The 12,339-nt window shown below is 41.6% G+C and overlaps 1 protein-coding gene across 5 annotated transcripts in view; it reads right to left on the bottom strand.

Annotated features, from left to right (window-relative positions):
• Window positions 1–12,339, bottom strand: part of RPS6KA2 (ribosomal protein S6 kinase A2) — a 282,279-nt gene that overhangs the window by 156,386 nt on the left and 113,554 nt on the right. Inside the window, exon 1 of one of the 5 annotated variants that reach the window (XM_054629032.2) lies at window positions 6,202–7,001. The exons of the other annotated variants lie outside the window; for them this stretch is intronic. Within the exon in view, the coding sequence (XP_054485007.1) occupies window positions 6,202–6,300 (99 nt within the window). The 5' untranslated portion in view covers window positions 6,301–7,001. Of the gene's footprint in view, window positions 1–6,201; window positions 7,002–12,339 lie in introns of those variants that run through there. 5 annotated transcript variants of the gene reach the window in all.

The raw sequence follows: 12,339 nt of genomic DNA, 5'->3' as shown, positions 1-12,339 counted from the left end.
TCCTGCGAGGGCCTTGAATGGATGGATCACTTGCTTCCTTACACATCCTCAGTCAGAAAGCTATTTTCAAGGCAGATTTAGTAATCCCATCGCTCTTTTTCATTTTCTGAAACTTTGTTCTCCAGGGAGCAAAACAGAAAGCTCCGTGTAAGAGCTGATAGTAACACACACGCACAGAATATGTCCTGTCTGCAGAACCAACTGCTGCTTCTATACAGTACTTGGAGACTTTATTAACAGCAAACACTTTTATGGAATCCTTGCTGAACTGGGACAGTAGGTCTTGTTAAGTGAACAAAAGGAAATGACTAGAAAATATTTAGATGAAAAGTGTTTGTGCTTGAGTAACTGGTAAATCAACATAAGGAGGGATTTTATTCTGATTTCTGTCTTACTTTAGAAAATACTTCCAGTTACCTGTGATGACACAAATGCAGAAAGCACAGACAAAAGGAGTCTCCTCCTGAGACTAGCAGAAAAATGCATGAAGCAAATGCTATTAATAATAAAAATAGATGTAGGAGAGCTAAACCCTGTGAGAACAGACTTTTTGTGCCACAGGGTCAGACAGGTCATCATGCTATGAGCTAAAACTTCAAATAAAATCACACTTGCATAAAACTACGTTACTGCAAATAAGTGCTCAGCTGCCCACAGGTTCCAACCAGTCCCTGAGGTTCAGCTCCTCATCTCCTGTACACCCACACACAGATGCTCCAGGCACAGGGCACCAGGGCAGTACCTGGCTCAGAGCTGGAAGGGCACTGCCCTCTCCCTTTCACTCATTCCATCACTGGTTTGTAGGCATGTGTGGTCCCAATCAGACATCATCAGGAGTCATCCCACAACCAAATGAAGAAATCAAGACCTCTTCTGTTAAATGATGATCCCATGCCTCTCTCTATGCCCAAACATTGGTGTACCCTGGCTGTGTGACCAGAGCCTGTGTTTAGTTGTGTGATCCATGTCAGAATTCATCTGACACCAGAGCCCATGGATCAGCTCTGTCAGCACTGGCTTGGATGCCAAATACCATCAGATCAAGGAATCATGCAAACACTGAGACAGTGGAAATGGAGCAAAAAATGACAATTTGGATGGGTCTTTGGCAGGGTTGGGGCCTTTGAGATCTAATTGATTTTTACAAAGGACAACTAGCATCCAAAAAAGGAAGAGATACTCCCTAACAATGTCACTGTAACTGGCCCAGGGTCTTGCTCCTAGAAATCCCTAACTTTCAGAAAGGAGAAAATACATTTTTTCCACCCTTCCAAAAAGACTGAGAAAAGGGACCTGAACAGTTTCCAAATGCATAAAAATCATACTGCAAAGAAAAGGAAACTCCTTTTCATAGCTACAGTGGGGAGAACAAGAAGACACAGGTTTGAACTGCCCTAAGGAAACTTGTTAGATATTAGGAAAACCCTCAGATGCTAAGGATAATGATGCAAAATATACCACATACAGAGGTTATGGGCATTTACTACTGGAGGCTTTCAATAGGAGGTTAGAAAAATGTCTTTGGTGGCAGAGTTTAGATATAGCTGATGCTGCCTATGGAGGAAGAAGAGTCTTCTTCTTCCAAGGGTTTTTAGATGCCTTCCAGTCCCAATTTTCTGTGATTTTCCTGTATACAAGTTATCCCTACATCTACCTGCTTAGTTTTCCCTTTCTGTACCTCAGAAGTTAATTTCAGGCTTGTTGGAAGGAGCACATATCAAGCCTGAGGCACATGAGACTTTATTTGGGATAAAGTCAGAAGCAGTTGGGGAATTGGGAGCAATTCCTTTATTAAGAAAATGTACATATATGGGTATTGCCCCCAAACTCAACGTAAATAGGTAGAATAGTAACAAAGGACTTGAATATTTATCATAATTTTCCTTTTTTCAAATGGGAAATGCAAAGCACAAAGCTGTAATGACACAGCACGTTGTCAAAATGAGCCTGCAAAATGGATTTCCTGGCTCCTCAAGTGACCTATCTGAGGGACTACACGCTCCTCCTGCTCTTGCTCTGTCTCCCTTCCCTGCCTCCCTTCCCCCCAGCAAGCTGTGCAAGACTACAAGAACTGCAGCATTTCCTCGTAAAAGTCTTGCCTGCAGCTGGGAAACTCAGACACTACAACAGTGCCTGTGCCTTCTGCTGTAACAAGAACACACATCAAAAAGATGATCATTACCACGGGGGGGAAAAAAGTGAAAACTAAAGCTGCCTCAGGACTTACACCTTGCAGAGATGTTCTTGGGCTGATAAGCCCCATCTCCTTTCTTTAACTTGCCTTTATTCTGGCTAACATTTGACAGAAAGACTCTATTCCTCTACCAAGTGAGTAACTATAAAAGTAATAAAAAAGAATAAAGGGCATACTGCTGATAAGGAACAGAATTGCTCTTTATACAAGGGCAGAAGAATTCACAATTGCTCCAGCCCACTGTGGAAAAGGAGCAGTCTAGCTCAGCATTTTGTGGGCTCTTTCCTAAGGCTGCTGTAACTTCAGCTTGGAGGAAATCAGAATCAGAGCCTAAGATTAGAACCACAAATCTCTCCTAACAAAGTATTTACAAAGCCAGTGCCAGTCTTCTGCACTACTACTTTCAAGCCTGCATAGGTTCACTTCCATTTCCTACATGCCAGTGCTGGAACCAAAGGAGGACCCAAGCTTGAATCATCCACAGGAGATCCTGCCTCTCAAACTGACCATGCCAAGACACACCAGGATCCAAATTAATTCTGAATTAATTTCCAAGAACTCTGCTAGGCTCTAAGCCCCATACATAGATTAAACATAATTTGAATTCATCATTACCAGTAAGACTAAAAACAAATTAGAAGAATTAAAGTGGAAGAATAATGAATTAAAAATACATCAGGAACACAAAAGTCAGAAGCATCTCCAAAAAGAATAAAAGGCAATGTCTTAATTGATTGTTTTCTCAAAAGGAAAAAAAAATGCTCCTGCATAATTGGAACAAATATTATCAAATTCTTTATAAGCTTAGGTATTTCCTAGCTTATTCCAATTGCATATTTAAATTTTGATTTATAAATTAAGAGATATTGCTCACTGCCATAAGACACATTCCACTGGGTCTCAAAGTCTTTAGCAGATCCCCACTGTGTGTACTTTATCCTGATGGTTTCACATTCATGTTCATCAACACTCAGCAAGAACCATAAACAAAGCCCTTTCTCAGATGCACACATGCAGTTCCCATTGACTTTGCTGGATTTTCAGCTGACTTCAATCAGAACTCCGTGCATGTAGAAGGGCAAAACTTGGCTCTGCACTTTCAATAAAATTACATCACTAGATACCTTTTAAATGAAGGGCAATGCAGGCCATACTGAAAAATAATATAAACTGAAACCCGTAAAATGCAGCCAAATAAATTCAAATTTCAGCCAGATTTTTCCAGAATAATAAAAAGGGCGTGAATTTTAGGCAAGATGAAATGAAACCCTAATACCATCTCATTACCAGAGTGCACTCTGCCTCTCTTAGCAGGACAAAGTGTGAAACCCAGCTGTTTACACAAGGTGGTCATCTTGTTGTTTCAGGTATAGCAATGACATTGGCATCTGAAACAATCAAGTAAAGGTCAGGTTACAAGCTGTGATTTTGCTAAGTCCTTTTCTGCAGCTGTATCCTGGCCCTGTAAGCTACCATTCTCATTACAAGTGAATATGAAGTGTAGAATACCACAGTAGAAAAAGTAATTAATCATGGTATTAATAACTAATACTGTATTATTTTTGAATCTACTCTAATAGTGGTATTTTAAGCATATTAAATGCTTGAGCCTAGGAGTATCTATCTTAAACCCTTCAATCCTCCTTCCCAACTTGCCAAAAGAACAACATAATAAAAATCCCACACAACCTAGTAAAATCAGTTCCCTTCCAAATTTTAAATGACATTGTGCAACACAATTTCTGCCAGGTACATTAGCTAATGCACACTAAGCAAAGCAATGCCCCATGTGTTTTTTCCAAATTTCTTTATTTTACTTTTACTCATTCCATGATGTAACAACCTGTATCTTTTTACTGCATATTTAAAAATATCTACCTACTAGGATGAAGAAAATTCTCACTTCTAAAAAACCATCTAACAGCCTTCCTCTCACTTTCTGTTTGTCTGATAAGCACTTGTTAGCCTGCAATTACAAATTTATACACAGAAGTACTCAGGGATGAGAACCACCGAGGAGACTTGATGTTCATGTTTGGCTGTCAACCCCTGTCCAAAGAAGTAACATTTCTGATGATTCTCACACTTAAATAGCAGAACAGATTTTATGAATAATTTTTTCTTCATAGCTGGAACAGCCCCTATTCTCCACTCCATTATAATACAGAGTCACTTTGCATCAAGTTGGTCATTACTGACGAGCCAGGGAAGAAAGGAGGGAAGTGGATGAAGTGCTCTGAAGGTACGTGTGCGACCGGGTAAGTATCAGGCTGCTTCTTGAAGCAAATTATTTAAAATCAGAAAAAAAATCATTAGAATACAACTCACATAAAGGGAAACTGTTTCATAATTATTGAGAAAGTCCAGTAAATCTAACACTGGTGGTCAAAGGGATTGCAAAGCCTTTTTTTTTTTTAAGTGCTGAGTCGTACTGGTCATTCACACTGGATTATCCAATTAAATAATTAGTATGGTGGAATCTGTTTCTCCCCATGAGGTTTCCTGGGGCTCTGCTCTTCCCAAACCAACTCCCCTCCTAACATCCCATCCTGACACTGGTGGCCTGTGAAGACACTCATTTGTGTCAGAACCCCTTCAAGTAACTGCAGGTCTACTTGTCTCTGTTGGAGCACAAGCTTAGAGAATTTACAATGTGATGCAAGGAACATTTATTCCAGCTTAAGCTCTGTGATTCTGACTACACAATCAGGAAAGGAAAGGTATCCCCATCTCTCCCCTCAGTCCTACTGGGATGCGACTGTTCCAAGGAGGGAGTTATTAGTTTACTTTAAATGCACAGCATGTCTGTTTGATGATGAGAATAAAAATCTACATGATCATTTTCCAAGAAAGTTGATTTTAAATAGTTAGGAAAGAAAATAACAACCAACAAAACACACAGGTGAAAAACTTGGCTTTTCAGCATGCCCTGTTTAAGCAATGACACATGAAGAACTTTATGTTCAAACAATTACCTGGTGCTTTAAATAGGACACTAAGGGAATAACGTTTCAAAATGTATTCACACAGCACAAGACAAATCCTCCTCCTGGGAGTACCAGTGCAAATCAGAGTAACTCCTCAGAGGTCAATTGAAGTACACCAGCACAAAATAAACGTGAGACAGAAGGGAATCAGACCCCATCTACCTCTATATTAATGCAGAGGTTGCAGATCATCTGCGATGGTAAAGTGAACAACATAAATATAACTGACATCTATTCAATTGATCTCACATCCTGCCGACTATTCACAGCTCCAAATACAGGGCTGAAGAACAATGGTTTGAGGAAGGCAGGCAGAAATCCGGGTTCTAACCCATTCACACATTCCAATTTGCTAATACCTCCTACTTGAACTGCTTTCATCTCCCCACACTGCTAAATCATGAAGGGCTTGACATTGTCCCCCCAGCTCCCAAAGAACAACTTCTCCTAAAACAAAGTAAATGAAAAAATACCAAGAGAGATGTATGGGAGAAAGATAAATGCAAAAAATACGTGCAAACATGAGACTCTATCAAGAAATAATGGAGAAATAATCAAGAGAATCCCTGTCTAACATAGCACATATATATATATATGAAAGGCACTAGCAAACTGATTAATTATTTGGAAACCTAGCACTAAGAAAGAATGGTACGCATGCAGGGGAAGACTAAAATATGAGGCTATTTCAAACTATGGTGTCATTTGTTCTAATTTAAGTGGATCTGTAATTATTTCCTACAACTTCATGATGTCCTGAACCAGCTTCCTCCTCCCCTGCAAAGCTGATAAAAGGACTCTTGGCAACACTAAATATATTATGCAATTTATTGAATACTACCGAGAAAAAGCCCTGAATTACACGGAAACAAAGAACATTAGGTGCGAGTATCACCACCTCCAGGGAAAGAGCACCTTTAACTACTTACCACATCAGTAAATGCAGGCGGTTCTCTTGCACCTCCGCTACCTGCCCCTAACAGCATTTGCTACATTTAACAAAGTTAAGGCGAATTTTACCTCAAATCTACTCAGGCTGGAGCTCTTTGACCGAGACTTCTTGCGGAGATAGACGGAGAAGAAGCGGCGCACCGTGAACTTCTTCATGTTCATGTCCATCGCCCTGTCCCAGCCGCGGCGCGGAGCACGAAGGAGCTGCGGCGCCGGCGGGCAAAGCTAACGCATCCCGATTGCCCCCTATTTATATCCACAGGCAGCAGATCCTCCGAAGTGCCTGGTTTTGTTCATGGAGCCGGGCACAGCGCGGTGCCTGCCGGAGCCGGGGCAGCCCGGAGCCGGCCCCTCGGAGCATGCAGCCTCCCCGCTCCGCTCTGTTTACATTCGGGTGCGCCGAGCCCAACTCCGTCCCCGCTCCGCCGCTCCCCCCCGCCGCCGGTCCCGCTACGCCCAATGAGGCCGGGCTGAGGCTGCACGCAGAATCAGCGCCGGCGGATGACAGCTCCTGCGTCCCAGGCGGAGCAGGTTCCAGACAAATATTGGATGTGTCTATTGCTTTGCGCTCCCTCTCCTCTCTCAGTCAGGCTCTTTCAATTTCCTGCTTTCTGAATCACATGGGGAATAGGCACATGCTGCACTTCTGTTTTTAGCTCAGAATTCAGACGCTGCTATAATTACTGAGGGCTGTGGTGGTCAGATCCGAGAAGAAATCGGCTCCCCTGTGAGAGCCGCTCCTGGAAGAAAGCTGAAAGATGTCGTGCCCCCGCTGCCAGAATAGAAGGGTTTGAATCTCCTTTTATTCCGGGAGTATGCAAAATAGCACTGTCCCCCCTCCGCCCCCGAAATTGACAAGCTCACCATATCCTGTTCACAGTCACCCGCCCGCTTTACATTGAAATACCCAACACTGGCACGGCTCTGGAAATAGAAAGCACAATCTAAATGGTAAGTATTACTATTCTTATTGTACTACAGCAGGGAGCTACAGCCCTTCTAGGAGGTTGAGTATGTACATCTATTTACGGGCTGTAATTTTGAGCTGCACAGCAAGCATGCAGACTTACAGCTGCACCCCCACCTCCCCGCAACAAAATCACATTTTTCAGCTGTTCTTCAAAAACTAATGAATCTCAGTGTGTTCCAGAGACCAAAGAGCTTTCTCTGCCTATTGCACACACTTCAGGCTCTTTTCCCATGGCAGCCTTTTCTCTCTGGCTACAAAGGAGCACCTAGACATGCCTTTCTCCCATAACCTCGGACATCGTTACAGCCTGAGAAGACTTGGAGGTTAAATGACAACACCTCTCAAGTCCATCTGCTCTAAAAGAGAGGTGTATTTTGCTTTACTTGCATGTCTTGGCTGTGAACTACCTTGGCTAGCAATGCCAGTCAATATCTGCTTTTTCTCAGGTTCTCTGTCCTATTCTTCTGCCTAAAGCTCACCATAGTCTATATGCACCCAAAGAAATATTAACAAGAAAAAAGAAAAAAAGGAAATAATATTTTGACATTTATGGTTTATTTATTTAATTAAAAAGGAGGCTAGAATGGAAAGGCTGCCATTAGTGCTGGGCTCCATAATCTCATAGAGCTTGACTCTGCTATGCCTGGACACCGGTGCTACCCTAGCCTAAGGTGACTGTTTCACAGTGACAGTCTGGACAGTCTGCTTCTTCCTTATCCCTTCTCAGCACACCTTCTGATTGCTTCTCTGAGCCTCTTGGTTTGCAACAAAAATACCTTTGGGGGTTGCTTTCAGTGTGCTGCCCCAGTGCTGCCTCATGTCAAGCCTAGGAGCCTTTTTGCCATTACAGTTCCCTTGTTTCCCCAGCTAAAGATGCTGGAGCAGAGGCAAGCGTCCAAGAAGAAAACCTCAGGTATATATAGGTAACCCTATACACAGGCAAAACAATGAACAGGCTAAAAGGCAATTTAGTTGGTCAATGCCAAAATTACTTGCTGATGCAGCCTCTCTAGTCAAGTTTTGTGTCTCCTCACAAGCTTGCTGCAGTAAAATCTGCAGTGTCACAAAGGCCTCAGGCACTCCGCTGATTACGTGACCTGCCCCTCACCTGCCCTGACACAGCACACAACTGCTGCTGCTACTTCTGTGCTGCCTTTTCCCTGGCAAAGAGGAGTCCTGCCACAAGCTGGACCAGGCTTTGTGCTGGCAATGGCTTTTGGTAGCCTCACACATTCCCACCTGTGTAAGCCACTTGAGCCTTAAAGAGCAAACAAACAAGTCCAGGGTGAGGTCCCTGAACCCTTCCTGTCACAGATACATCCCTGGTCACTGACATCTTTATTAATGCAGAGGAGGTGATAACTTCCCAGCTTCGAATACACAGGCTGTGTGTAATAACATGAAGTATATGAGTGCCTGTTACTATTGCACTGGCAGATTTATCACAACCTTCCCTTCTCATTACATCAATGGTGATTTCACATACAGGGACTTGCATTCACCATTAAATGTGCCTGCACTGTAATAAACTTCCAGTAAAATTACACAGGTCATGACTTAATACCTAACTACCAGGTACACTTATTACATTCAGAATTTTGTTCTTTACCACGAAAATAATTTTTTTTAAATCCATCACAATGTATTGGCAAGTTATTGTCCACATCAGAGCAGAAACTATCCTTGTATGCTAAAGGTTAGACTATAACACTGAGCACCATGCCCAGGGATAGGAAGTAACTCTCTTACATCCCTGACATGACACAGGCATGGAAATAGACGTGCTCTTCTTGTTTTCTTATTCTGCTTTCAGACAGGTAATTAGGGATTAAATGCAGAAGGACAACCAAGCATCTTCACTCTACTGACAGCAGATCAGCAGAGATATTGCAGAATATATTCCAACTTTTGCAAAAAAGCAAAAGCAATGGAGATGCACAATTTACATAAAAAATACAAATGCAGAAATTAAACAAAATACACTTGCATACAAAATTAAAGCATAGGGATAAATATGTGAAAAGGAAATTCTACTACTGTTCCATGTGGCATGCTTCAAGACATTGAACTTAACTTTTCCTCAGAAAAACAAATAAGAGGCATCAAAAACATTATCTGAAACTTTGATGCAAGTCAGATAATAACCACTTTTCACAGTGGTTGTAATAAAAAAATAAGTTTGGTTACATTGGAACATTCAGCATAACATTTATAAACACACTACGGTCAGATAAATCTACAATGTGAAATATTAACTGCACTTAAAAATTCATGTCTTTAAATTATTTCTCTTCTCTGAGCAATTTTAACTACTGAGGAACTTCATGGAGGAAAAAAATCTCTAAATGTCTCAATTTAAGAAAACAATAAACAACAAAAATGGTGGAGGTGACCTATGACACATTGGCATCAACCAGTAATATTCATCTGTATTCTGAAATACGCTTTTTAAGACTAGAATCATATATGCTGCAACACAAAATAAATAAATACAATATCATGGCTGCCACTCCTCCCAGTGAGGTTAATAGCAAAATAAAGTTTATTTCAGCTGGAAAAAGGCTTAAAAAAAACCCAAACCAAAAAGCTCACAGCCAGCATTCAAGACAAACTCTCCAACAGGAATCACCAAAGTTAGATATTGCATAGCCCAGGTTTGATATTTAAAAGATAAATGGAGAATTTCCAATAATATGTAATGAAAGCCAAGGGTTCTTTCCTCATACAGACGGACCATACCAAGAGCAGGAACAGACTGAAGGACCCAGGCTTAGAAAATTAACAGAGGGCAGCACAACAGCCTGAACAGCACCCAAGTGAGAAGGATGCCAGTAGCCAATGCCAGATGAGTCATCAATATCTAAATGATAGAACATGCAAGTCCAAGATATCTACCACAAACTGGAAGATATAATTACCAAGAGAAATTTTGTATTACTGTACTACACAGAGCATCAGGCCCCATGTTGAAATTAGGCCTTCTATTTTTTTATGTGAATCAACAATTTATGAGCAAACCCAGAATGACTCTGCTACTTGAGTAAATTTAGCCATCACTGTAAAAGTAAAAACTATGAATTGATAGTATCTTCCTTGCAAATGCAATCAGTATTACCAATCCTTCCCCAGTAAGTCCATCAGAAAGACAGAACAAAATCCAGAGAGAAATAAGAAAGCATCAGAAGCAGAGACACCACAGACAGAACAAATAAGATTATCAGAACACAACATGCAGAGAAAAAGAAAATGAGACTCCCACAACAGAGGCCCAAGAGACAATGCTACACTAAAGGTGAATTACGCAGTGCCATTTATGCTCTCATCAAAGAAACTCAGGAACAAAGCAGATGTTTCCAAGGGACACCAATCAGCTGAATGAAGAACAAGACTTTCCCCCCAGTGGTTAGATTGTATATGACTCTTTCAGTGACTGCTGTTTCATTTCATCTTGAATGCTGGACAAATTGCCACATGGCTTTTGTTTCCTCCATGAATACGTAAAGTAGCTATTTTTCTTACTGATATTTCTTTCAATAATATGGATGGGCTTTGCCCAAAGAAGTGCTTGGGCTTTGCTCTCATTGCATCAGTGTGGGTCTCAGCTTTTCCAGCTGCTAAGTACCTTGTCCTGTTTAGCACACACTTACTTCACTGGAGTTTTCTCTCTCAAAAAGGCACACTGCCCTGCCAGCACCACAGAACACAGGCAGTGACTAATCATCTCTCACCAAACCAGGACTGACAAGTGATCAGCCATGTTGGCTGGATGGGGATACAAGGGAAGAGGTAGGAAAGAAAGTACTTTTTTTCCTTTCTCTCACCTCCTGGATGTGCATCACAAGCTTCAGTAATTTTGATCCTTTTCTGTATATGTATTATTCCAGTGGAGGTGCAGGCCCCTTTAGCCATCTTGCAAATTAAAATCACTGCTCAGGAGGAAGGAGAAAGTGAAGTCACCTTGTCTAACTGGGTCTGACAAACTGGCGGGACACAGGCACCTTGGACACAGTTTTCTCTAATCCCAAGAGAAACATAATAGCCCTACAATGTCTGTTTAATCTTGCACTTGTAAACTCAAGGCAAAAACAGAGTATCTCCTATACCCACATCTATGTAATTCCCTTGTTGCTAAAAGCAACGTCCAACACTGGCAATTGTATGAAGAGAAACTAGTATAAATAGAAGTGCATCAGCCCCAGGAGAGAGACTCTAAAAAGACCTGTTTTGCTTGATATGGTGATATTCCATTTAGTGGATTCTATTCAACACATTTAAACATTCCTAAAAATAGGCATCAAAATAAGTTCTTGATAGATTTGAAATCAGTATTTTGCAGAGATGCAAGTAGATTAGATGGAGACAAAAGTTCTGAAGAATTTTCAATAGACTACATCAACAGTAAGATTTAAAAAAAAATTAAATTACATAGTTGCACTAAGATGGTGAACCATCCCTGTGCCATTCTGGAGAAGAGCAATCATATATCTTGAGTTGGAAGGGACCCACCCAGATTATTGAGTCCAACCCCTGGCCTCACATATGACAGCCCCAAGAATTCCACCATGTGCCTGAGAGCATTGTCCAAACACTTATTGTACTCTGTCAGGCTGGTGCTGTGACCCCTTCCCTGAGGAGCCTGTTCCAGTGCCCAACCACCCCTTGGGTGACAAACCTTTTCCTAATATGAAAGCTAAATCTCCTCTGACAGAGCTTCCGACCATTGAGGTCTCCTTGGTTCAGTAGCCCAAACATCTTCCTCAATCCTTCCTAAGCACCCACCAGTCACATGGTTATAGTGTTACTTTTAGACTACCAAATGAGCTCCACTATGAGGACATGTGGCTTGTTCTTATGTGCAGGGAGACCCATGAGTGCTGCAGAAGTAATAGTTCCAGAAATAAGAAAACAATATTTGATTGAGTTTTCACCAGAGGACGGACATTTTAATTCTCACAAAAGCATCTTGTGTTAGTGCTGGAGCATCAGATTGGCAAGTGCCACAGCTGCTGTATTGACTGCTCCCATATGTGCTTTGATGCTCACAGACTCAGGGGACCGTGCAGCAGCTTCACTGGCCACACACACATCACTCAGCTGTGGGCTGCTTTTAAGGTGGAGATTACAACGTCTAGCAATCTGCATGGAAGAGTATCAGCCTCAATTCTCTGTTTTTTTTTGTTTTTTAGCAGTGTCACTGAGCATTTTACTTTCCTGGCTGATAATATATACTGGTCTTG

The sequence above is a fragment of the Agelaius phoeniceus genome, chromosome 3, assembly GCF_051311805.1.
Source record: "Agelaius phoeniceus isolate bAgePho1 chromosome 3, bAgePho1.hap1, whole genome shotgun sequence".
Classification (NCBI taxonomy): domain Eukaryota; kingdom Metazoa; phylum Chordata; class Aves; order Passeriformes; family Icteridae; genus Agelaius; species Agelaius phoeniceus.
Note: the sequence above shows the minus strand (reverse complement) of the source record. Positions and strands in the feature narration are given on the sequence as shown.